General features: G+C 38.3%; 1 protein-coding gene and 1 pseudogene across 2 annotated transcripts in view; both read right to left on the bottom strand.

Moving 5' to 3' along the window:
* Positions 1-26,753, bottom strand: part of Abcb11 (ATP binding cassette subfamily B member 11) — a 79,186-nt gene that overhangs the window by 42,350 nt on the left and 10,083 nt on the right. For both annotated transcript variants that reach the window (XM_004857620.4, XM_013076952.3), the window contains exons 6-11: positions 14,423-14,510; positions 13,113-13,246; positions 11,375-11,546; positions 8,581-8,705; positions 4,257-4,431; positions 387-500 (exon numbers count right to left, since the gene is read on the bottom strand). In XM_004857620.4, coding sequence (XP_004857677.2) covers positions 387-500; positions 4,257-4,431; positions 8,581-8,705; positions 11,375-11,546; positions 13,113-13,246; positions 14,423-14,510 — 808 coding nt within the window. The remainder of the gene's footprint in view (positions 1-386; positions 501-4,256; positions 4,432-8,580; positions 8,706-11,374; positions 11,547-13,112; positions 13,247-14,422; positions 14,511-26,753) is intronic.
* LOC101716191 (ubiquitin-conjugating enzyme E2 D3 pseudogene) lies at positions 5,925-6,612 on the bottom strand (annotated as a pseudogene).

Consider the following 26,753-nt stretch of genomic DNA (forward strand, 5'->3'; position numbering starts at 1 on the left):
TTTTGAGACAGTGTCTCACTAGATTGCCCAGGTTGGCCTCAAACTTGTGATTCTTCTGTTTCAGCCTCCCAAGTAGCTGGCATTATGGGCCTGCACCACTGTGCCTGGGTCACATTATTCTGTGTTATTTCTTTTGTCACACTTAGCACTTGTACTTGAATGTGGAAACTTCCTTGTCCAGGTCTCCCAATCTGAGAGTGAGAGTGGGGAGTGTTTGTTTCAGTTCATTGTTGCATTTACAGCTCTTGAAATTGGGTCCTGCTCATGACAACATTCAGCAAGTATTTCATGTTGATAGATCCTCATATTTTGAACTCTAAGGGTAAATGCCTATGGAAATTCACCACCCCCTATTCTACTGGCCTTTGAGTCAGGCTTTTACATACCCTGTCTATTGTCTCAAAGATGCTGACAGCTGCTGCACGACCAGTGGCAAAGGCTTCCAAACAAGAAGTTGCATTCCCAAGATTTAAAGCCCCTATTAAGACACTGAGGAAGACCTGAAATGAAAAGAGAGACATCTTTTTTGCTATGTGTTTTTGTCAGTTTGTAAGCAGTGCTCCTTGCCATTTGGGTCACCCATGAGCACACTGAGTTTTCCCCAGAAATATTCTTCTGCAAGAGTTTGAAAGCTAAATAGCTCTTTGGCTCTCTGGAAGTGCCTGGAATAGTTTTGTTCTGTAAAGCATCTCCAGTGCCCCCACTGTTATGACTTAAAAGACTACATTATATTTTACTGAACATTAATTACTCTCCTACAAAGTGGAAGAAATGAGTAAGAGGTATAAGCAAAGGAACAGAGACACATGAAGTGGATTGGAATAGAGATCAGATAATTTGATTTGTTATACAATCAGCCTTCTGATGATTTTCTAGTTAAAGGGCAACATAAATAATAAGGACACTAAGATCAGCTCGACTGTTCTAGAGGTTGGTACATGGAAAGCCAATCTGCTACTATTGCTACTAGTGTCTTAGTCACTAAGATAACTGCTGTCACTACTCCTGCTGCTGCTATACTACTGCTAATGATAATAGCAAAGAGATACATTTTAAGTGTTTCATACAATCCTCACAACAGAAGAGGAAACAGACATCTCTGGAGGTCTCCTAACTTGCCCTAGACCACAACATGTATTTACTAGAGCAGTACTTGAACTCAGTGCCATACTGAGTAGTTCCCAAGCTCCCCTGCTGCCGGCTGCATGCAGGTAGAGTGATCTGGTTCCTGTGCAGAGCTGGAGAAGCTGTCCTGACTCACCAACACAGCCAAGCTCAGGACCTGGGGGGAAGAGTCTGCTCATGCCCAGATGATCCTGTTAAAGAGCACCGTTTTTAGCAATGCTGTTTATGGAGAGGCAATGCAGTAATTCCTCAAATTGACCTCTAGAGGGAGCACAAAGCTTCCCCTCTTCATCAACTCAAGAATGGGTCCGGATCCCCTGACTCACAGGGAGGCTATTTCATTGGCAGTGGTTGACTGCCAAGATAAAGGTTGACTCCTACTTGAATGTAGCCTGTTTCAGGTTATCAAATGATTTCTCTTCATCTGTCCTTGTTCCTTTTCCTCCATTGTGACTGATGGTTCCTGCCGGTGGTGAGTTACTTAATCGTTCAAACCCCAATTTCTTTATCATAACACAGGGACCATGGGCATATATACTTCACAGGGCTGAGATACTGTGTGTAAAGATGATTAGTCCAGCGCTAGTCACATAAATTATGAGGTGGAAGAAAGTACTGAGGTCCCACACAGGGAGGTGGTAAGGCAGCAGGCAGAACACTCCTCAGAGTCTGAAATTCTTTAAGATGCCCTCATCAGAGGCCCTCCCACCACAGCAAAGAAAGCCTTCCTGTGCCCTACAACAGCAGTCAGAAAACATCTTCTGTAAAGGCCAAGGAGTAAATAATCTGGGCCTTGCAAGCCACATGGGTCCTGAAACAATTACCTTTGTTGTGCAGAACAAAAGCGACTGTGACAGTTGGTAAATAAATGTTTATGTTATTGATAAAAAACTGTCGATAGACTGGATTTGGCCTGTGGGCCATAGTTGGCTGACTCATTGGAGGCTTCAGTTGAGGTCTGGGGTAAAACCCCTGCTTTGTCAGGCTTTAAAAGCTGTTGCCTCAGGCACATGTTATCTGGATGTCCTTGGAAAAGGAGTGAGACAGATGCAGCGCACCTCCAGTACGCACCTCCAAGATGGAAACTGTAGCCTACACCCGTCCCAAGAGACCAGTAGTTTTCAACCTGATGATCCCACCCATGGCCAGAAGAGAGGGAAGAGGGCCTGCAGGGGAGCACTGTGTGGGTGCTGTGCTGAAGGAAGGCGGCTCCAAGTCCCTCAGAAGACAGCTCTGGAAGTCCGGGAAACAGCAGTTAAGGGTCAGGCCCTGGAGTAGCAGAGACCTGAGTTCAAATCACACTCCATGCCACTTGGCACGTATTTCTTAGCCTCATTTTTGAAGTGGGAGTCTACTGACACTGAGCACAGAATGAAGCTGTATTATATATGTAACTACATGACACAGTCCCTCAGTGCTTGACACCCATGTACACTGCGTGAACGCTGCTCCTATCCCTGTTTCTGCTATCATCTTTGTTATTGACACCTGGAGTTTAAGAGGGGCATGAAAGAGCTACATTTTTTTCTTTCATAAATCAAAATCCTATTCAATTTTTCCCAGATATGTGTTTACATTATTATTTTTTTTTTTTGGTACTGGGGATCGAACTCAGGACCTTGCACTTAGAAGGCAGGCAGCAGAACCACTGAGCTAAATCCCTGGCCCAATATGTGTTTATATTAAAGCAGTAGGTCTCAAATTATAGCATCAGCTAGCAAATTTCTGATATAAAAGATTTTGATTTTTTTATAGTTTAATTGTTCCTGTTCCAACCAGAATCTTCAATCAAAACATTTTATTTAATAAGGATTAAAATGATTAAAATGAATAATTGATAATTTGAAATAGGAAGAAAAGATCCAAAGGGGTAGGGGAAGTGGGAGGGGAAGGGGAAAGGAAAGAAGGGAAAGGAAAAATTATGAGAAAAGAAAAAAATGGAAACAAAGTCTTTGTAAATAGGGAAGGGTGGAGGGGGTGAAGGGCACACAGGTAATGGGGAAAAAATAAGAACCGAGATGTATCATGTACAGGTACAAGTACCCAATGATAAATGTAAATGAATTGTATACCTAAACTGTACCAATAAAAGAATTTAAGCAAAAAAAAACACCCCACTTTATTTAAGAATCTGAAGTGAAGTGATTTCCCATCCTCTGGGATGAAATCAATATTTTACTTTGACCTTACTCCACGGGGGCAGAAAGAAGTGGGACCAAGTGTCAGTGCAGGCAAATGTTCTGTGTAATACAAATACTCTAAAGGAGAAGTACAGATGCCATAGGACAGTGTAGAAGGCCACTCAGCTAGAATCCAAACAATGACTCAGAGTGGGTCAGGCCAGCCATAGGCTGAGGAAGAAAGGCCCTGGAGAAGGAACAGAGTGAACAGCCTTCCCTGACCCATCCACACCTTGTTATCTTTCTCTTCACTGTCAAGGGTCCTGTCCTCTACTTTCTAGTTCAGGTTCCTGTTTGGCATTATGTATAGGATTAATTATCGCTTGCCTTTCCTACAAAACTGTGAAAACAATTAGGGCAAAAAAAAAAAAAAAACCCACATTTTTTTTGCCACTGCTGAATTTCCTGCACTTTGGATGAGTCTAGCATATAGTAGATGCTCAATAATTACTTGTTGAATGAATAACTAAAAGGACACTGAAAATTAAAGTAGGTATGACATTAGCAATGGTATACCATAGCACGAGTGAGTAATGGAATATGTTTGCATTTTCTGTTCAGTTGGGGGTATTACTGGCTTGAGAGTTCAATAACTCATGTTTCACAAATATGTCCATTAGGCACAGCTCTTGTACTATTATTGAATTAAATCATATAATTTGTGAATTTTTAGCCAAAAGACAACTGACTTTCCATTTTCATGGCATTATTATCTTTTGGACTCAACCAAAACAAATCATCATTTTCTGGCTACCAAGTCTTCAGTTAATTGGGGATCATTAAAATGCTAGTCTTATCAATCCAAATGCTATAAATGCTTAATATTGTTGTTCCTGTAGATGGACTCCTACTCCCTCAGATACTAAAGGAATGAAGCACATGTCTAATCAGTGGCCTCTCCTGAGATACAAGCAGGAAATGGTTATGTTTAGGTTGACAAGATCAAAGTACCTGGACAAGGGTTCCTGGTGTATATTCTCCCTCCTCCAGGACGAGTTGGGAGCCATACCAGAAGGCCAGTGCATAGGAAAAGAAGATGAGACACCACATGTATCCAGTAAAGAATCCCATCACCATCCCTTTTCTAATTCCCCAGCGCTGGGCAAACACAAGATTGTTCTCGTACCTGTGGAAGGGAAAATGTTTAGGTCAATCTCAGCAAACGGGCCACAATGTAGGGGCTTTACTCAGTGACCATAAAGCCACCCCAAGCACAAAGCAGCTGCAGGGAAAGAAACCCACAATACCCTTGGGATAGTCACTCAAAGTTCCTTTGAACCTGGCAATGAAACATACTGAAAGGATGACACATAACAAGGTGAATTGACTGTAGCTGGATGAATAGCCATGGTGTAAGCTTGTAACATATATGTTGAGACATGATGGATCTACTATTTGTGTTTGAATTATTTTCTTGCATCATATAGCATCATGTTTCCTATCAGAAAACAATGCAGTTGTCTTCAAATAAGCAGATCAGACCCTATTGGGTGTTTCCAGCCCCCCAGTCTTAAAACTAGAGTTCACATTAACTCTTCTACATCTGCTCACCCATCTACCCAATAACCAAGAAGCTAAATAGTTAATCTCTTGTTAGAGGTATAGTTTGCCCATATTTTCTCTCATTCTGCAGGTTGTCTTTTCCCTGTTGTTTCCTTTGCTGTACAAAAGCTTTTTACTTTGGTGCCATTCCATTTGCCTATTTTTGCTTTTATTTCCTGTGCTTTGGGTGTCTTATCCAAAAATATTTGCCCATTCCAATGTTCTTCTATGTTTTCTTCTAGTGGCTTCATAGTTTTAGGTCTTATAGTTAAGTCCTTAATCCATTTTAATTGATTTTTATGTATGAAGGGAGATACAGGCTCTAATTTCATTCTTTTGCGTGTAGATATTCAGTTTTTCCAACTGGATTTATTAAGGAGACTGTCCTCTCCTTATTGTGTGTTCTTTTTTTTTTCACTGGTTTATGCAACTTTATTGAAGAAAAATAAATTAATTACTAGCAGAGCTATTAGTTGATCGCTCATCCATTGACAACTTGCATCATTTACTCAGTGCTATATTTAACAGTGTTTTGGAAGATAGATTAACTAATAGCTCCAAGCCTCCTAACAATTTAAATGAAAATTACAAAATGTTTTGAGACCCTACTTTGGCATACAAAAGGTGTGTGAGTTCCAATTTCCATTCTCTCTAGAACAAGAACAGGTCATTCCTTTACTGACATGCATAAAATACATCACATTTTCTGTTCTCCCAATGCTATAAATTCAATACCAATTCTCCAGCCACATCAGTTATGAGCATAAAGTATATCACGTAACCTCAAATCTCTAACAGTGGAAGGCTTAACAAGAATGGATGCTGCTAGAATAATGCTGCTTCCTTGCCGTGACAACCGAGCATCCATCTCCCTCCCTTAGCTGGCTTCTTCAGCAGTTAGAGCTGTGAGGAATGGCTTAGTCTCATAACCAAGTTAGAGTGAAGACATTGGCCACATAATACACATGCTCCGTTTTTTAAAAAAAATTCTGAATCTTGGGCAACTGTTCTCTTATAACTACTTTACAGTTTCTAAAAGCAGTTATTGTCCAAAGCTGGAAGAGCTTAAGTCTTCTCAGATGAGCATGTGAATGAATGGAGGGAGGTAAACAAAAAATAAAATTTAAAAAGATGAGGTCTGATAGGGGAGCAGCCGGATAAGAAAATCAAAAAAGGAACAGTAATTTAAAGTTAATTCCAGCTATAATGTAAGTTATTCTGATTTTAAGGTAGCATCACATGGCATACTTCTGAGTCCATTCTCGAGATACTCTGTTGTACTTGTCTCTGTCTGTTTTATAGATCCGTGCAATCTCTGGCACTAGGGCGTCATCTGGGTTTGGATCACATAGCAGTGAATAAATGGATAAAAGAACTTTAGAAATAGTTAAAGCAGGAAACCACTGTGATCTTAGGATATCGAGACAAATGCTGCCATTACTGTTAATATTTGGATGATAAATTCTTGTTGTAAATGCAACCTTAGGTGGTTTGAAGGGGTAGTCTGTAGGAAAATGAATTGTCAAAAAGAATATACCACCTTGATATGGGCTGTCATTAGGTCCCATAATTGTGGCTTGCCAATGGAACATGTCATCCCCAACTGGGTCTGCAGAACATTGTGCTGGAGGGTCACGGGCCAAATCACTAAGTTCCTTATTAATCCGCTTCAGCGCCATGGTCCGTGCTGTCCCGGACCTCGGTGTCCGCGTGTGCTCGGTCCGGCAGCGTCTGGATGGTCCTCGGGGCTCCAGCGGCTCAGACACAGCCCTTTGACTACGCCCACCGGAGGTCGCGCCGGGCGGGCGGGGAGCCGGGGGCGGGTCATGGGTCGAGGGAGGGCTGCGGCGGAAGCCCGGATTCAGAGAAGCATCGAGAACGGGAAGGAGACCCCGGGAGGAAGGGCTTGGAAGAGGCAGCTGCGTGGAGGAGCCCCACGCCCCTCCCAGCGGCGTCCCCCAGTTTCCTCACTTTGTATATTCTTAATATTAGTTTTAAAAAATCAATTGATTCTAAATAAATGGATTTATTTCTGGACTCTATTATGTACCATTGGTACACAAGTGTATGTTTTATGCTGCTTTTATTGCTGGTATAGTGGCAATAAATATAGTAGGTATTGAGATTAGATAAATATAGTAGATATTGAGATTAGATAATGCTTCTGACTTTGTTCCTTTTGCTCAACATTGCTCATGCTATTTGGAATATTTTGTGGTTCCTTATAAATTGTAGGATATTTTTCCTATTTCTATGGAAAATTTCATTGGAATTTTGGTAAAGATTGCATTGAAACCATAGATTGCTTTAGAGGGTATTGAGATTTTTGCAATAGTCATTCTTTCAATCCATAAACACAGGACAGCTTTCCATTTGTGTTCTTTCCATTTATTTTATAAATGGTTTTATAGTTTTCAGTATATAGACCTGGTAAATTTATTCCTAAATATTTTAAATTTTTGTACCTATTGTAAATTAGGTTATTTCTCACTTGCTAGTGTATAGAAATGCTACTTATTTTTATTTATTGATTTTGTATCTTGAAGCTCTATTGAATTTGTTTATTATATCTCACAGATTTTTGGTGATGCCTTCAGGATTTTCACTATGTCATCTAAAAACAGAGACTACTGACCTTCTTCCTTTCTGGTTTAAATTCTTTTAATTTCCTTCTATTCCCCATGTTGAATAGAAGTGGAAAGTGTGGGCATCCTTATCTTGCTCCAGATCTAAGGGAAAAGCTTTCATACCATTGACTTTCATTTAGTTGTAGGATCATCATATGTGGCCTTTACTGAACTGAGGCACCTTCTTTCTATAACAAATTTGTTGAGTTTTTGTCATGAATGCATGTTGAATTTTGCCAAACGCTTTTTTTAGCATCTGTTGACATGGTCTTATGGTTTTTGTCTTTCATTCTGTGAACGTGATGTATCACATTTATTGATTTATGTTGAAACATCCTTGCATTCCAGGGATAACTTCCATTTGATTGTGGGGAATGATCCTTTCAATGTGCTGTTGAATTTGGCTTGCTAATATTTTGTTGAGGATTTTTGCATCTATGTTCATCAGAGATATTGACATATAATTTTCTTTTCTAGTAGTATCCTTTTCTAGCTTTGTGTTAGGATAATTCTAGAACTATAAAGTGAACTTTTTAAGAATTAGTATTAGTTCTTCTTTAGATGTTTTATAGAATTCAGCAGTAAAACCATTAAGTCCTGGTTTTTTCTTTGATAGAAGACTTTTTATTGTTGTTACTGACTCACTCCTTGGGCACTAGTAGTCTGTTCAATTCTATTTCTTCATGGTTCAATGTATGCTTCTAAGAATACTGTACATCCATTTCTTGTAGGTTATCCAACTTGTTAGATCCTTTGTATTCCTGTGGTTTCAGTGTTTCAGAGTTGTAGTATCACATGTAGACTTTTCTTTGATGGCAATAAACAGTGTTAAAGACTGGCTTGAAGTTTACTATATGGCATACACACATCATCAAAGTTGAAATGAATATCTAACCTAAATTGGCTTTCAAAAAACTCATCAGCTGCAATATCCTCAAAAACACATTGCTAAAGTTTTAGGGATTCTTGTAGTGTTTTGATCCCCCTAAACTACTGCATTTAACTATCTCTTGAATAATGCTCCCTTGGTTTACTGTGGATCTTCCACTTTGTACAAAACAAGGTACACTGGTGAAATTCAGGAAAGCAATGGACATTTAACCAACCTTTCAACCTCTTTTTTCTCACCACCAAAAGCAGCCACTGTCCGCATAGATGAAATGACTTCATCAGCCACACACCCTGCTTTGGCATAGGCCTTCAACTCAAGGTCCGTGAACTTGGCCACACTCTAAAATCCAAAAGAAGTGAAAACTGACTTACTGGTAAGTTAGCCTATCATTCAATAATTCATTTAACAAAAGTAAACATGTGCATAACACAAGAGAAAGAACTAAACCAAATAGGTAATTCTGTAACACTGAAGTCTTTTAGCCATTATATTAATGAGGTTCCCAAGTCAAATCATGTCATATTTCATTGCTACTAGCCAGACAAGATTGCACAATTTGTAGACAAACACCACAGGTAAAGTCTGGGGACCCACGTGGGCATTATGGTTGGTTGCAGTATAAAATCAGAGAGAGGATTAGAGGATGAAAAGGCATAACATTGCAGAGGTAATTCCAGACCCCCCCCAAAAAAAGATTTAGGTAGATAGTACACCATTTGTCAAAATTTGTACAAAAATTTGTACAATAGTACAAAATTTGCAATTGGACATTATGAACAACACCATCATTTTTATCACACTTTTGATCTAATTGATTCCTGGAATATGCATTTGCGGCACAGCAATGAGAAAATTAAATGGTTCTGAGTGATATCTGTTTGGTATGGCACATTGATTAATCTGAGAACACTTCAGTTAAACTGGTCCAGAAGCTTTAGAAATATGTATTAGGAAATATCTAACAATGTTCATGTTTCTCATTGGATTTGGACTGAGATCCCAAACTCCTGTTTCTCATGAACATTATTCAGAAACCACTGTACAATTTGGAGACAAATACCAAAGGCAAAGGCTGGGGATTCATGAGGACAGCATAATTGATTGGAGTATAAAATGAGAGAGAGAATCAGAGCATGCAAAGGCATAACATAATGCAGAGGTAATTCCAGAGATAAAAGCTTTAGGCAAATAGTACACCATTTTGCCTGAACTGTAGAGACTAAATTATAGTCTGACAAAGGCATATAAAGCCTACAACAATTTCTAATATGTCATATGTTGCCTGTCTTTATCTTTGTGTGTGTGTGTGTCCTACCTTTGACTTGAGTCATAGTTAAGTTGCTCATATCATTTTACAGGAACTAACATGCATGGAGAGACAAGTGTGGAGCTCCAACATTTCACATCAGTAACACATGTACAAGACCTTAGAATATGGGTGCTGACGTGAGGAGAGAAACTATACCCTTAAATGTGCTTAAAACTAAGTTAATCTGGCAATGCTTTTAGTCTCCAACGTGTTAAAACATGACATATGATCCCCTGGCATGTGTTTATTAATTTATCCCAGATCTGAAGAAAGAGATTATATGTATTTGGGGGGTGGGAAGAAGAATCAAATGCTTGCAGAGCCCCTGACACCCTACGGTGGAGGTTGAGGATTCCTGGAGCAAAGCTAGAAAGTGATTGATAGGAAACATTGTTTGTGAACCTGGTGTGATGTAGCAGACTGGTAAAAATACTAATAAAAGATTTCTTTGGCACTTAATTCTGGGCCAGGTGCTGTGTTTAAGTGCATAACATGGCTTATGCCCCGAATCATCACAATGATTATCTCTATTTTCAAGAGGAGGAAACTGGGGGTTTGATGGCTTGAATGAGTTGTTCTTGAGTCACACAGATGTGTTAGTGGTAGAGCAGGTGGTAATAGAGTAAGTGGAATGAGCCCTTTGCTACTATCACTTTCATTTATTTTCTGTATTATTCAGAGAATGTTTAAGCAACATAGCCAGTGCATTGTCAGACTATTCTGCTAGAAAATATTGTCATGGAGATAGGTACCTGTTGTTCAATGATATTTAAGTGCCATGTAGCTTTAACTCAAACTTTATTCTCATTTATTATGATAAATTACTGGTATGTCTGATACTATAACCTGCTATCTAATGCGACTGCTCTAAAAATAAAAAATAATTTCACTGTTCTTTTTTTTTTTTTTTGTACCAGTGATTGAACTCCAGACCTTGTGCTTGCGAAGCAGGCACCGGAACAACTGAACTAAATCCCCAGCCCAATTTCACTGTTCTTGGAAGTGGTTTTAATTGGAGTGGCCCCAGATTTCTACTTCTACACTTTGTCTTGGCCTGAATAGCTGAGGAACAGAGATGGTAGCAGGATTAACATTCAAAATGGGTCAGATAACCTCTCTCTGAAACTGAGCAGATGGAATGGAGAACATAGCTAAGACTGGAGAAATCTTTTTCATCCACTTATTACTGATCTGAGTATATTTGTTGTGCTTTTTTGAGGGAAGCATCTGAAATAGGGAAAACATGGGCCATAAGTTAAAGAATGGGTGGGTGTTTGGAGTCAAGTTCCATGGAACCTGAATCTTATTCTGCCAGCCGTACAGTCCCAGATAAGCCCTTTTACCTCTCTGAGTCTCAGTTTCTTATATTTAAAATGGTATTATTGCTTTCTTTATATGATTATAGTAAGGATTGGAAATGATGAATATAAAGCTCTTAATAGTGCTTGGAAAAATAGAAGATGCTCAATAAATGTACTTGGTTGCTATTAGTAAAATAATATTTACCTTATTTAAATATAATTAATTCCACCTCTTTGAAATGTTATTTGATCCTGGGGAATAATCAAACAGACTATATCAAAATAGTGATAATTATATTGACTAAACAGTCTCAGCAGAAGAAAATCAAACTGTATATTTTGGGCTGTTAATGGGTGCAAATGTGTTCTCATGGAGAGAAGCAAAAAGACGTGCTTACCAGACCAATGAAGGCTGCTCCAAACCCAATGAGAGGGCTGACAGAAATAATAACCAGGGTCAATTTCCAGCCCCTGTAAAATCCCAACAGGAACCCACAGATGGCCGTCATCATGCGCTGAATGAAAATGCCCACTTGGTCAGCAATAGCCTCGTTGATTTTATTAATATCACTGGAACAAGAGAAAGTTGGACCACTAAAAACTGAATTTGATCAATTCAAATGTCTTGCTGAAACTTTTCACTTCTTCCCTCCTAAACACTCCATTCTTTGTAACACAACGGCTTCCCAACTCCTGGCGAATTTGCTGCTCCTTGGGATATTCTCAAGCCTTTCTGCTATGGCCAACTCACCTTGTCTTAACTAACCTTTCCTACATGATGTCCATTCAATGTTGATAAAGGCTTTTGAAAACCACTTTTTGTCTTTCTTCTTTTTTTCTCTATAGCTAATAGCTCTGGTCTATCCTGAAGTGTCCTTCTTTCCTTCTTCATTCTTATTAAATCCTTTCTGACTCAAGATTCTATTCACATACCACCTCATTCATCAATCTTGGATAATCCCCAGGGAAAAGTAATATCCTCCTGTGTTTCCATAGCAACATAATTAATTGGTACATACACATGTGCATATATATGTGTAATTATTGCATTCTGCTTATAAGCAGTAGAAAACAGTGGCTAAGAACCCAGATTCTCTGGATTTGAATACAAGCTCTTTTGGGGAAATTTACTTAAATTTTTTGTGCTTTAGTTTTCTCACCTATAAAATGAGATAACAGAACCCACCCTAGTAGGTAGTAATAAGGATTAAATTAGTGTGCATAAAGCAAGTAGAACAGTGCCTATCAGGTAATAAGCAATTCATGTTAGCTCTAAGTGTTTGTTTGCCTGCTTCTCTTATCCCTCCTACTAGGTTGTAAGTTCCTTAAATGCAGGAGTATAAGGTAAGTACACTGGAACTACATTAGATTCATATGCCTAAGAACATTTCCTTAACTCTTGTTCAGAAGGAGTAAATAGGGCTTGGAATATGACAGCAAGAAAGGATGTAAGACATTACCCAGAGATTAGACCATTGTGTTCTAGCAAGGTTACCTATCTGTTCAAGGTCACAGTAAGTAATGGGCAGAGTAAGTGCTGGAATCCAGAGGTCTAATCTTTCATTCTACTTTATATTTACTATACACTGACTGTCTTTCCTGGGTCTCAGTGTTCAATTCAGCAGGATTCAACTGGCTTTAATTACTGAGGCCTCGTTAGAATTTCAGAGGGGGGCTATCAATGATGCAAAATGTATTTGGGTATAAATTGGATTGAAATCCAGTTTTTTTTTATTTGAATCTTTCTCAAATTACTTTTGAATTTTTTGTTTTTGTTTTGGGTTCAGAAATTGCCTCCACATTGGTAGCAAGATCATTGTTTCTAGTTATACTGTTTTTCCATTACACATAGCCATCCCTCAGTTTCTCTTTCTGAGGCCAAATGATCCTATTCTAACAAATACTCTTCTATAATATTTCATTTCTAACATTTTGATCAAGGATCTGTAAATCAAACTGCAGCACCACAGCTTTCAATATTTAATAACCATATTTATAAGGCATTGCCTATGCAAATGCCATAGAGACAGTGCACACCAAATCCAATGAAAATGTTTTCAAATTGTTACTGAACTTAAAAACAACAGTTTTATTCTAAAAATGACACATTACAACATTGTTCTGCCAGCCACTTACTCAGAGAATCTTGTATTCAGCTCTCCCACAGCGTTGCAATCAAACCATCCAATTTCCATTCTCATTGTTCTTCTAAAGTATGCTTTTCTCATTTCTTTTATTTGGCGAGCTCCAGCAATTACCCAAAAGCATATCTGAAAATGGACAAAGGCAGTCTTTAGCATTGTGATACTAAAAATATTTGTTAATTTCTTCTCTTTTCAGAAGCAGACAGTTTCCAAACAGTGGTTTTTAAAACAAATACTCCACAAAATGCCTCTTCTTGGGAACTAAGTCCTGAGCTCTGGCACCTGCTGCTGAAGGTGAAGGTGAGTAGAACATCATTGGAGAGGTCATTGGAGTAGAACATCAATGGAGAGCCAGACCAGAGATCTGGCTTTGGAGCCAGCTCTACCTGTAAGCAGGCCCTTGAGTTTTGGAATTTTCCATATTGAATTTCACTCTCTACATGAGTAAAATATGGTTCCCATTGCCAAACATAAGATGTTATTGTTCTTAAGTGGCTATTTTTTGCATACCACTTCTGAGTGAAATTTTCCCCTGGGGAAGCATTCATGTACAGATTCCGGGCAATGGTTTTTTGAGAAACAAGACAAAAATGATGACACAAGTCGGGAATCTAATATGCTGACAGATTTCCCCTAACAACAACAAAAAAAGCAAGTCTGTAATGAAAGGCACTAGAATGGGAAAAAATGGATTTGTTTCTCTTTACAACTAACATTACTTGGAATAATTCTTCTTGAATAAATGAGGAAAATGATTCACTATATTTTTCTACAAAAGGCAGCAAAAAATGAATATTTTTCTACCTTAATAAGAGTTAAGTAACCCTGTCCATCGCCTAAATCAAGAATATGCTCTAGATTCAGATTTACAGACTTTGGGATGGAAGGCAGTTTAGTGAGATTTTAGCAATAAAAGAGAAAAAGCAAATACACTGCTTTCTGTCACCTCCGCATGCCCAGCTTTCTCCAGGGTCCCCAGCCTTCCCTTACAAACACCCACACCTGTCCATTTTGAGCACAGAAGAGAGGATGAAGTAGGAGACAGAAGGGAGGTCAGGGTGTTATGACTAAAAGCCCAACCTCCACCTCCCTGGACAGTTCTTGTAACCTCTTCAGCTGTCTCCTGAGAAGACTCTCCCCATTCTCTCATGTCCTCAGCAAAAAAAAATTGTGATTTTTAGGGCTTCTTAAAGAATCAAGGCTACTAAGATTATTCAGATAACAAAGACAACAATTTGCATTTCATCATAATGTCCATGAGCCCAGATGTTAATCTCTAAATAAAATAGAGGAGCTACTAACTTGAATATATCCCAGAATAAGTACTAAGACACCGATTCCAGCATACATTGCAGCAAATGTGATCATTTCACTCTCAATGTCCAGCAACCTTCAAAAGAGGAGGGAAAATGTTAATATTTACAAGTGGGATCAAACTGCCAAGGATTGCATTTCTAGAAGCAAGGGGAATTTTAAAATATGTATATCATAAATTTCTATTTAACTGGAGTAAGACATTTTATCTTTGCAGAATTATAATCAATCTGGGCCGGGGATTTAGCTCAGCACAAGGTCCTGAGTTTGATCCCCGGTAACAAAAAAAAAAAAAAAAAAAAAAAAAAAGAATTATAATCAATCCAATCAAATCCTTAAATAGATTTCACGGTACTGATTACAGAAAATATGGTCATCCTTTTCATTTCTCTGGGCAGAGATGCTAAGATTGTGAAATAATCAGGAGACAGGAGACCCTAGCTGTCTGCCCAGTGCTGGGTTTACCTTGGGCTCTAGCTTATACACAAGCAGTGATAGACCAATCATGGCTAGAAAAGGGTTTAACAAGCCAGACAGGCTGTCTGAAAAGACATTTACTTAAGGAAAGGAACATGCTGCAAGTCTTACTCTTACCTCCTGTAGGAGTCTAAGCTGGCTTTTCAGTTTCTCCATCTTAGAGTGACACACACAGAAAACAGTGAGTGCATCATCGTCCCATGGAGGAGAACAGTGTTTTATTAGCCCTAAGTGATCTGCCCCATTTCTCTCCTGGCTACAGCCCATGAAGCTTCCCTCACTGGGACAGTTTCTAAAGTTGAAACCAAAGACACCTGTGTGGTATAGCAGGAGTGTTCTTTGCCTTTTCTCCAGCAGAACCACCAAGCTGTGACATAGGATTTGGAACTGGCAGAACCAGGGAAGGGAGAAAAAAATATTTTGAAATTACTCCAGGAAATAAAAAATTTAATAATTAGAAAATTAGCACATTGGCCAACAGACATGCTGAGTGGTAAGGACTAGTTAAATGATGTAGTCTATTTCTTTAGAAAATTAGAAGTAGCATCATTAGCATGGATGCTGTCATCCTGCATCATTTCTGTCTCTATCAGGCCTTCCTTTTGCAACTAAAATTTGAATTATTCTCTTCCTCTACTGAACTCAGGCCAAGTACTACAATATAATTTATTTAATATGGGGCCAACTATTATTTCACAAGTTTTATTACAAAGTAGTACTATTAGTTAATTTCTTAATTAAATATATTTGTATTAAGCTTATTTATATTTGTCTTGCTGGTAGATTGCAAGCTACTTGCAGGGAAGAGATGGGTTTATGCTGCTTGCTCACATTTCCCTATATAAAATAAGTCATCAATAAATGTTTCTTGATTTTGCTTTGACTTTCAAAATACCAATTAGGAAGAAAAATTCTGCCATGGTCCATCCCATTGACAACCTCCAAATAAGCTAAAAGTTCATAACATTCCCAATCACTGATGATAACCAAGGACAACACTGAGAATGAAAAAGACCTAGCAAATGACAAACTTATATATGAGTATCCACAATCAGGGCCTCTTACAAAAGCTTCCTAACTCTGACTGAGTACAAGGCACCAATCCGGCTCTGGGATTCCTTGGAGCAAAGTCTAGGGCAGCTGTGCCCCTGGTGAATGGTGCAGATGAGGATGCATGCAGTTCATGATCCTTTGCACTCCTGAGGTGCCCCTGAAGTGAGGGGGTAACTCACTTCTACCTTATTCCCTTAAAAAGTGGTTATTACGGCCTTCGAGATAACTTGAGAATATTACCAGAACAACAGGACAAAATTATATATATACATATATATATATGTGTATATATATATATATTTTAAACCTATAGGAGGGCAAAGAGCAGGGCTTGCTTGGCTCCCTTGAGAGCAGGTCATGTCTTCATCATCCACATGGTACAAGGCCCTGGAATCTCAAATCCTGGAGAGGATTCTATGCCAAGTGTGCAGGTACATTGGATCACAGAATTGTGCTTTCCTTTTTCTTAACACCAAAAGTAACATGAATCTATTTTAATAAATTAAGATTCCCTTGACTCATTTGTTGAACAGAGAAGAGGCAAGAGAGATGACAATTAGGGGGAAAAGGTAAAAGATGTTTTTCAAACTATGACGATATGAGGAGTCTTATCTTGATTTTATAAAAACCCAAAGCATCATAAAATTGTATCACTGAGTTTACACATCAACGTTTCATATTACTGAAACCATTTTAAGTACCCAGGAGGTTTTTAGGGCACTGCAGAATTAGGAATTTTCCTTTCAATTGGTCTCCTACGTTGTACATTCTGTAGCACTAACACATCAGAGTAACTGTCAGTGCCAACTCCAGACTGAGTGTCACAAGTTGGCCAGAATGTGTTCGGGTCCTAGTTTCAGAAGCAAGGTGACTCTGTATTCCTTAATGCATAGGACATTTACCTATAGACAAATGACTTATCTTCTGGTAAAGTTCCTTTATAGAACAACCATGCATTGTGGTAGCATGTTTCAGAAAATCTGTGGCCACCCCCACCCCAAAGCTGGTTTTGTTGGTTTGTTATAGATTCACATGAAGTTGTAAAAAGTAATACAGCGGCCGGCAGGGCCAAGTGGGGGCAAGTGGTTGCAGGTTGACCAGGACCTGCTTGCTCTGGCTTGCTCCACCAGCTTTCCACCAGCCACCAGGACAGGATAAGGAGGACCCCCCTGCTCCCTGGGCAGCCCCACCAGCTGATGGCTTGGCCACGAGGGCGCCTCCAACAATACACCCCCCCACCCCCGGCCTCTGGCCTTTTGGCTGTGCAGCTACTTGGTTACACACTGCAGAGACACAGGGGGACAAAAGCCATTGTCCTGAGCTCCAGAAGTGAACAACAGAGAGAGTGCCTGTCTCAGGCTCCCTGATGAAAACAAGCCCACTGGAAAAGTGAAGGGAATCTCTGCAATAAAGGCACACCAGACCACTGTGATTGGTAAATTGGAGGGATTATCAGCTCCCATTGGAAACTGGACTTTCTTCAGGGGAAAAGCAGCTGAAACCTGCAGTAGAAACTTGCAGAGTGCAACCCTGCAGGAGGACAGGGAGCTCAACTTGGGACTTGCAACCAGAAATCTGCCTGAATCTCACAGGTCTGGGACTAGCTTACTGAGACTCATTGACTTATAACTGCACACTGCTGCCCACGTTGTCTATTGTGACAGCAGAGACACACCTTGAAGGAGGCCCTTTATTTTTTAAAGGTGATAGATTAATAACTACCACAAATTGTCATTCTTTAAGAGGTATTTGATACTATGGTGTTGCTGATTGTATGACTTGGGCTAAGGTGTTGTGATTGATCTAATCAGTTTTCCTTCCTGGTATAATGAAAATGAGATAGCCTCAGAATCATGAGAGACTCAAAACCTAAAGACCAGCTATATCTGGTAGACACCTCTGAGAAGCAATCATTCCATAAGAGTTTTAAATAGATCAACAAAGATACTTACAATAAACAACTTCATAATATCAACCCAGGAACTAAACCAGGGACAGTACCAAAAACAAAAATGAGAAGGCATTTAAGCAAGTCACAAACCCAGACTTCCACTCCACAAAAGGCAATTTATAGGAGAACTGAGGTGCAAAAGTCTGATAATCAACCACATGGACACCCTGAACTGATAGCACAGGAAATAACTAAACAGATGAATGAGGCTCTAGAAAAATTCAAAGCAGAAATAATCTCCCAGATAACTACAGAGATGGTGAGCAGAGTGAAAGACATGATTAGAGGCTCTAGAACAGAAACTGATAAAAAAAAAAAAAATAGATGAGCTCAGAAACATGCTGGAAGCCAGGAATGCCCAGCATAAGAAAGAAATGGAAACCATGATCGCCCAACATAAGAAAGAAATGGAATCCATGAAACAGATTCAAACAGATATTCACGAGATTAAAAACTCCTTTGAAAGCATGAAGAGCAGACTAAGAGAATCTGAAGATAGAATATCAGATATAGAAGACAGGATTGCAGTGAAGGACCATGAAAACAGAGATTTCTTTAAAATAGTAAGGGACCGTGAGAAATCAATTCAACAGCTACTAGGTGATGCAAAGAAGAACAACATAAGACTGATAGGAGTCCATGAAAAAGCAGGAGACAGTACAATTGACATAAAAAAACTGTTCACAGAAGTAATAGTAGAAAACTTCCCAGGCAGAGGAGGAGAATTGGATATACAGATAAGCGAGGCATATAGAACTCCACCCAGTCATGATCAAAAAAAAATCTACACCTAGACATATAATAGTCAAGATCCCAGAAACCCAACAGAAGAACAAAATCCTACAGGCAGTTAGAGAAAAGAAACAAATCACCTATAAAGGAAAGCCCATCAGAATCACAGCAGACTTCTCAACACAAACCCTCAAATCAAGGAGAGCCTGGAGTGAAGTATTTCTAAAAGAAAATAACTTCCAAACTAGACTGTTGTAGCCTCCAAAATTATCTTTCAAAATCCATGGGGAAATTAGATACTTCCATGACAAAGAACACCTGAGAAATGTCATGAACACTAAACCAGCACTCCAAACAATTCTAAGCAATATCCTAGAAAAAGGCAATGAAGGTCACAACTCCATGAGGCTCAACAGAGGGAAGCCACCAGACAAGGTAAGAAACTAAAGGGAAAGGGGGAAAAAGAAATAAGAGCCAACAACAGTAAAACATCATGACAAGGATGAGTCAATATCTCTCAATTATAACTATCAATATTAATGGCCTCAATTCACCAATCAAAAGAAGTAGACTGACAAAATGGATTAAGAAGTAAAATCCATGGGGCTGGGGATTTAGCTCTGTGGTTCCGCCGCCTGCCTCACAACCAGAAGGTCCTCAGTTTGATCCCTGGTACCAAAAAAAGCAAACAAAAAGATACAAATTCCCAATGATGAATGTACCAATAAGTTTAAAAGGTACCAATAAACTTAATGAATAAAAAAATGACAGAAGTTCTTCTTTATAAAAAAAAAAAAAAGAAGTAAAATCCAGTAATATGCTGTATACAAGAAACACACCTAACTCAAAAACAAATTCATAGACTGAAAGTAAAAGGATGGAAAATGGCTCTCCATGCCACAGGAACCCACAAAAAAGCAGGGGTAGCAATCTTATTTACAGACCAAGTAGATTTCAAACCAAAACTAATTAAGAGAGACAAAGATGGTCATTACATCCTTGTGAAGGGAACAATCCAAGAGGAAGAGATGACAATCCTAAATATATATGCACCAAATACGAATGCCCCCAACTACACAAAACAAATATTAATGGACATGAAAAACCAAATAAGCACTAATACAGTTGTAGTGGGGGACCTCAATACCCCACTATCACAAATAGACAAATCATCTAGAAAAAAATTAACAATGAAATTCTAGAACTGAACCAAGCTATGGAACAAATGGACTTAATAGATATTTACAGAGTGTTCTACCCCACAAAATCAGAATACACATTCTTTTCAGCTGCACATGGGTCATTCTCAAAAATAGACTACATGCTAGCTCACAGGACATGTCTAAGTCAATGTAAAAGAATTGAAATTACCCCCTGTATATTATCAGACCACAGTGCAGTAAAATTGGAGATCAATAACATGAGAAACCGCAAAACTCCCACAAACACTTGGAAATTGAATAACACCCTCCTGAACAACCAATGAGTCACAGAGGAAATTAAAGAAGAAATTAGACGGTTTCTACAAGTAAATGATGATGCCAGTACAACATTTAGGAATCTGTGGGACACAATGAAAGCAGTTCTAAGAGGGAAATTCATAGTAGTGAATGCCCATATTAGGAAAACAGAGAGATCTCAGATAAATAATCTAATGCAGAACCTCAAACTCCTAGAAAAAAGAAAAGAATAACAAACCCAAAGCCCGCACAAGAGAGGAAGTTATAAAGATCAGAGCAGAAATCAATGCAATGGAAACCAAGAGAATGATACAAAAAAATTAATGAATCAAAGAGTTGGTTTTTTTAAAGAATAAATAAAATCGATAAACCTTTAGCCAACCTTATCAAAAAAAGGAAAGAAAAGACTCAAATCCATGCAATTAAGAATGAAAAAGGGGAAGTCACAACAGATCCAGCAGAAATCCAGAGGATCATCAATACCTACTTCAAGAACCTGTACTCTAATAAAATGGAAAACACAGAAGAAATGGACAGATTCCTAGATACATATGAATTGCCAAAGTTAAATGAAGAAGATATAGAAATCTTAAACACCCCAATTACAATGAATGAAATTGAAAATGTAATAAAAAATTTACCAACAAAGAAAAGCCCAGGTCCTGATGGCTTCACTGCTGAATTCTACAAGACATTTAAAGAAGAACTAATGCCATTACTCTTTAAACTCATCAAGGAAATTGAAAGGGAAGCAAAGCTTCCAAACTCATTCCAGGAAGCAAGTGTGACTTTGATTCCAAAACCAATGAAAGACCCAACTCAAAAAAAGAACTACAGGCCAATCTCCCTAATGAACACAGATGCAAAAATCCTCAACAAAATACTGGCAAACAGAATACAGAGGGTCATCAACAAGATCGTACACGCTGACCAAGTCAGATTTATCCCAGGGAGGCAAGGATGATTCAACATACATAAATCAATAAATGTAATGCACTATATTAACAGAGTCAAGGACAAAAACCATATGATCATCTCAATAGATGCATAAAAGGCATTCGACAAAATCCAACACCCATTCATGATAAAAACCCTACAGAAAATTGGAATAGAAGGTCTTTATCTCAACCTGATTAAGGCTATCTATGAAAAACCAACAGCCAACATCATACTAAATGGTCAAAAACTGAAAACTTTCACACTAAAATCAGGAACAAGACAAGGTGCCCACTATCACCACTCCTGTTCAGTATAGTTCTGGAAACATTAGCCACAGCAATTAGAAAAGAGAAAGAAATAAAAGGAATAAAGATAGGAAAGGAAGAAGTTAAACTCTCATAATTTGCTGATGATATGATACTTTACATAGAAGACCCAAAAAACTCGGTCAAAAGCCTTCTAGACCTAATTGACAGATTCAATAGAGTAGCTGGATATAAGGTCAACATTCAAAAATAATAGCCTTCTTATACACAAATAGTAGACTCACTGAGAGAGAAATTAGGGAAACAATTCCTTTTACAATAGCATCCAAAAAAAATGAAATGTCTAGGAATCAATCTAACAAAGGAAGCAAAAGACCTCTATGCTGAAAACAACAGCATCCTGAAAAAGGAACTCAAGGAGGATATAAGAAAATGGAAAGACATCCTTTGTTCCTGGGTAGGAAGAATCAATATAGTGAAAATGGCCATACTTGCAAAGCTGCTATATAGATTTAATGCAATGCTGACTGAAATTCCAACAATATACTTCACAGAGCTAGAGAAAACAATTCAAAAATTCTTTTGGAACCAGAAGAGACCTAGAATAGCAAAAGCAATTCTGGGTAACAGAGGCATGGCTGGGGGTATCACAATACCCAACTTGAAGCTATACTACAAAGCTACTGTGATAAAAACAGCATGGTACTGGTAAAGAAACAGACCCAAGGATCAGTGGAACAGATTAGAAGATGCAAAAACAACTTCAGACATACTCAGCCACCTCATCTTTGACAAAGGAGCCAACCACCCTCATTGAAGGAAAAATAGCCTATTTAATAAATGGTGTTGGAAAAACTGGATTTCAACCTGCCAAAAATTAAAACTCGACCCATATCTATCACCATGCACTAAACTAAGATCTAAGTGGATTAAAGATCTAAATATTAAGACAGAAACTCTAAACTTGCTGGAAGATAAGTTAGGTAGAACTCTTGAAGATATTGGCATAAGAAAAGACTTTATGAACAAAACCTCAGTAGCACGGGAACTAGCAGAAAGAATCAACAACTGGGATTTCATCTTATTGAAAAGCTTCTGCACTGCAAGAGAAACCACCAACAGAGCTAACAGACAATCTACAATCTAGGAAAAAGATTTTAGCAGCTGTAACTCAGACAAAGGGCTACTATTTAGAATATATAAAGAACTGAAAAAAATCAGACCCCCCCAAATTCAAGCATCCAATTCAGAAATGGGCATCTGAAACGAACAGACATTTCTCAGACAAAGAAGTAAAAGCAGCAAATAAACATATGAAAAAATGTTCAACATCACTGGTCATTCAAGAGATGCAGATGAAAACAACACTGAGATTCCACCTCACCCCAGAAAGAATGGCTGCTATCAAGAAATCAACCAATAACAAATGCTGGCAGGGGTGTGGAGAGAAAGGAACCCTTCTCCATTGCTGATGAGAGTGCAGACTGGTGCAACCACTGTGGAAATCTGTATGGAGATGCCTCAGAGAATTAGGGCTGGAGGTCCCATTTGACCCAGCTATTTCCCTGCTGGGTATTTTCCCAAAAGAATTAAAAGAATCATACCACAGTGATATATGAGTACCCATGTCTATTGTGGCACAGTTTGTAATAGCTAAAACTTGGAAACAGCCCAAGTGCCCATCAACTGGAAACTGGATAAAGAAGATGTGGGGTTTTTGTAAAATGGAGTACTACTCAGCCATAAAGAATGAGAAACTAGAGTCATTTATAGCTAAATGGATGCATATTGAGGCCATACTCTTAAGTGAAATAAATAAGACACACATGTGTAAATACCAAATAATTTCTCTAGTGTGAGAAACTGAGAGTGTAAATAAGGACGAAAAGGATTAATAACTAATAAATGATACTTTGAAATTAGAAAAGGTCCAAAGGGGTAGGGGTGGTGAGAGGGGAAGGGGAAAGGAAAGAATGGAAAGGAAATATTATGAGAAAAGAAAAAAAATGGAAATGAAGTATGTAAATAGGGAAGGGTTTAGGGTTGAAGGGTGCACAGGTAATGGGGATAAAATAAGAACCAAGATACATCATGTGCAGGTACAAGCACCCAAAGATAAGTATAAACGTATTGTATACCTAAAATGTACCAATAAAAGAATTTAAGAAAAAAAAAGTAATACAGCTAGGTTATGTACAACTTTTATCCGGTTTTCTTTCAGTGGTAACATCTTGCAAAACTCTAGGACAATATGACAACCAGAATATTAACATTGATATAATCAAAACCAGAAGGATCAAATTTAGATCACCACAAGGCTCTTTCATGTTGTCCTTTTATACCTACATACAGGGGCTGATCAAAAACTACTATGTGTACTTAAATTTTTTAAATTTATTACAGTAAAAGGCATATTACCATTAGTCACCCTCAAAATATTCCTCTTCACTTCAAACACACTTATCCCATTTTTCTTGCCACTTTCTAGAGCAGTTCTGGGAGTGTTCTTTCATGAGTGTCTTTTTGTGGCTGCCTCCATGTCCTGAATCAATTCAAAGCATTTACAGCAAATTCTGTCAAAGAAAATCATGGTGTTTACCCATCTACCTTATTTACTGGATCTGGCACTGTGTGACTTCTGGCTCTTCCCCAAAGGCAAAATGACCATAAAAAGTAAATAATTTTGAATTGATTCAGACATCAAGGATAAAGACACTTATGAAAGAGGACTTCCAGAATGGTTCAGAAAGTGGCAAGAATGATAGCATAAGAGTGTTCAAAGCAAAGCTTTTTTGTGTGTATGTGTGGTACTGGGATTGAACACGTTAGGCAAGCACTTGATCACTGAACTACCTCTCCAACTCCAGCTCAGCCTAATTCTTGATTTACATTAATTCTTGATGGTGAAATTCTATTGATGACTTTCATCATTGATAGCTTGTTCCTTTTCATTGTTAAGTAAGATATCATATTACAGTATAGATAGATGTATTACAGCTTTAAGCCAGTTGCCCATTAAGGAATATCTGAGGTGTTTCCAATTTTTGCTTATTACAATTATATATTCAGTATAAATATTTGTGTACAGGATTTTCCAAAGAAACTAACATTTTACATTCTTGCCAGCAACATATTGAGTGATCCTATTCCTCCACATCTTCATTTAGGATTTCACGATTTTTAATTTTAGTTATATTTTAAGGCTTGATAGGATATAATTACAGGAAATTTTTCTCTTGAAAAAATTATTTTCATGAGTATGATTAGTGGTTTGGGTCTATTTACATTACACATTGGGAGAGTGACAAACTTTACAGAAATGAAGGACTTAAAAGACTGTCATTGAATACCTTCTCTCTTTCATTCAAACTGCTCTGGGCTTTTCCAATGAAAGGAAACTTCAAAGTGTAGAGAAAAAGCATACACATTTAGATACTAGGAAATTCATTTCTAATTTTTTTCTAATTCATTGCTAATTTTTTTTTCTTTTTCTTTTTTTTTGGTACCAGGGATCAAACTCAGGACCTTGTGCTTGTGAGGCAGGAGGTGGCACCACTGAGCTAAATCCCTGGCCCTTCATTGCTAATTTTTAAAGAGTGATTTTGCACATCATGTATTATTCTCTGCTTTTCCACCATCAAGTACCTGCCACTCTGTAACTACGTATTTATGAGCAGCGGTTGTTTGAATAATAGTCTGCCTCACTAGACTTAAGCTCTGCAAAAATGGACCTTAATTCTAAAGATAACTGTGTCGTTGATGCTTCCACAAGGTCCTGTATGTAGGCAGGGTTCAAATAATTTTTGGTGGACTACATAATGGAAGAAAATCTTTACCCCCTATTCACCTGACAGAGGATTAATATTCAGACTATATAAAGAACTCAAAGGAACTAACAACAAAAAATAATCCAGTCAATAAACAGGCAGATGATCTGAATAGACTCTTCACAAATAGCCAGTAAATATATAGAAAAGTACTCAATATCTTTAGCTGTCAGGGAAATACAAATCAAAACTGCATTGAGATTCCATCTCACCTCAGTTAGAATGGCTATTATTTAAAAAGAAAAGACAAATGCTGGTGAAGTTGCAGAGAAAAAGGAGCCCTCATACTCTGTTGGTGGGAATTAAATTAGTACAACCACTATGAAAAACAGTACGAAGGGTCCTCAAAAAGAAAACCCAAAATAGAACTACCATATGATCCATCTATACCACTCCTGGGTTTTTTATATATATATCAATCCTGAGTGTATATTTAAAGATATGGAATCAGCCTAATTAACTGTCAACAGATGAATGGATACAGAAAATACAGTACATATGCACAAAGAGGTATTATCCAATCATAAAGAAGAATGCAATTCTGTAATTTGCAGGAAAATGAATCGAAGTGGAAGATAACAAGTTAAGTACAATAAGCCAGACACAGAAAGACAAGTATATTTTTTCTCATATGTGGAAACAGAAAAAGAAAAAACCTGAAAGTAGAAGAGGAATTATTATATCTGAGCAGGGGGCCAGGGGAAAGGTCACAAGGGAAAAAGAGGATGAGTAGGAAAAGGGAGGGGAACATGGTCAGAGCTGGATATATGCATATATGGAAATGCTACAGTGAATCCCATTAATTTGCACAATTAATATTTATTTATAATAATAAAATAGACAAAAAATGAAAACTCCTTCAGGCAAGGTAGAGCCAATAGTAAATGATTATCAGGAAAAAAAAATGTGTGGTTTAATGAGGGAGTGAATTAAAATGCTCACCAAGTGATAATACTACAGAATACTGTCAGTGATTTAGAAAGATTTACTTGTAGTGTGAATCAAGCATGTCAAAAATTTCAAAAATGAAGGTGAGGAAAATTCACTGAGGAAAACATTCCAAATGTCTTTCAAGCTGGATGTGCCCCACCCTTGATTCTTGAACTTGGATACTATATGGATCATACGTGCAAGCAAGCTTGTTCTGAACCTGCAGCAGCATGAGGGAGGCTGTAAAGTCCATGCTATGACAGTGAGTCAGCCCCAATACACTACGGACTAACTGATTACACACAGTAGCCCGTCAGGCTTATCGCAGACAAAACAGAAGCTTAGTGACTGTGCCGTCTGAGTCCTGGCTATTCTTGCACAGCTGCCTTCATTCACAGTACCACTCCACTCTTCCATGGAAACTCAATTACTGAAGAAGACCAGTGATCTCTGCTCCAGCCAATGCAGCCTGCTCATGAAACTCCTAATATAGAAAGGGGCTTGGAACCAGTGTATCAACTGCAGCCACAGAGCTAAGGGGAGGAAGGAAGTTAGTAGGGAAAAAAGAGGAACTCCTGCCTGTGAGACTCAAGTGAAGCTCCTGGGTCATCTCCCTAGCGACGTTAAGTCTGAATAGTATATGCTCAAGCCTGTAGTCAACAGTGTGGTTAAATTTAGGTACTG

Source organism: Heterocephalus glaber, unplaced genomic scaffold (assembly GCF_053883595.1).
Source record: "Heterocephalus glaber isolate CG9 unplaced genomic scaffold, H.glaber_assembly_v1.0 deba00000347, whole genome shotgun sequence".
NCBI classification, from domain to species: domain Eukaryota; kingdom Metazoa; phylum Chordata; class Mammalia; order Rodentia; family Bathyergidae; genus Heterocephalus; species Heterocephalus glaber.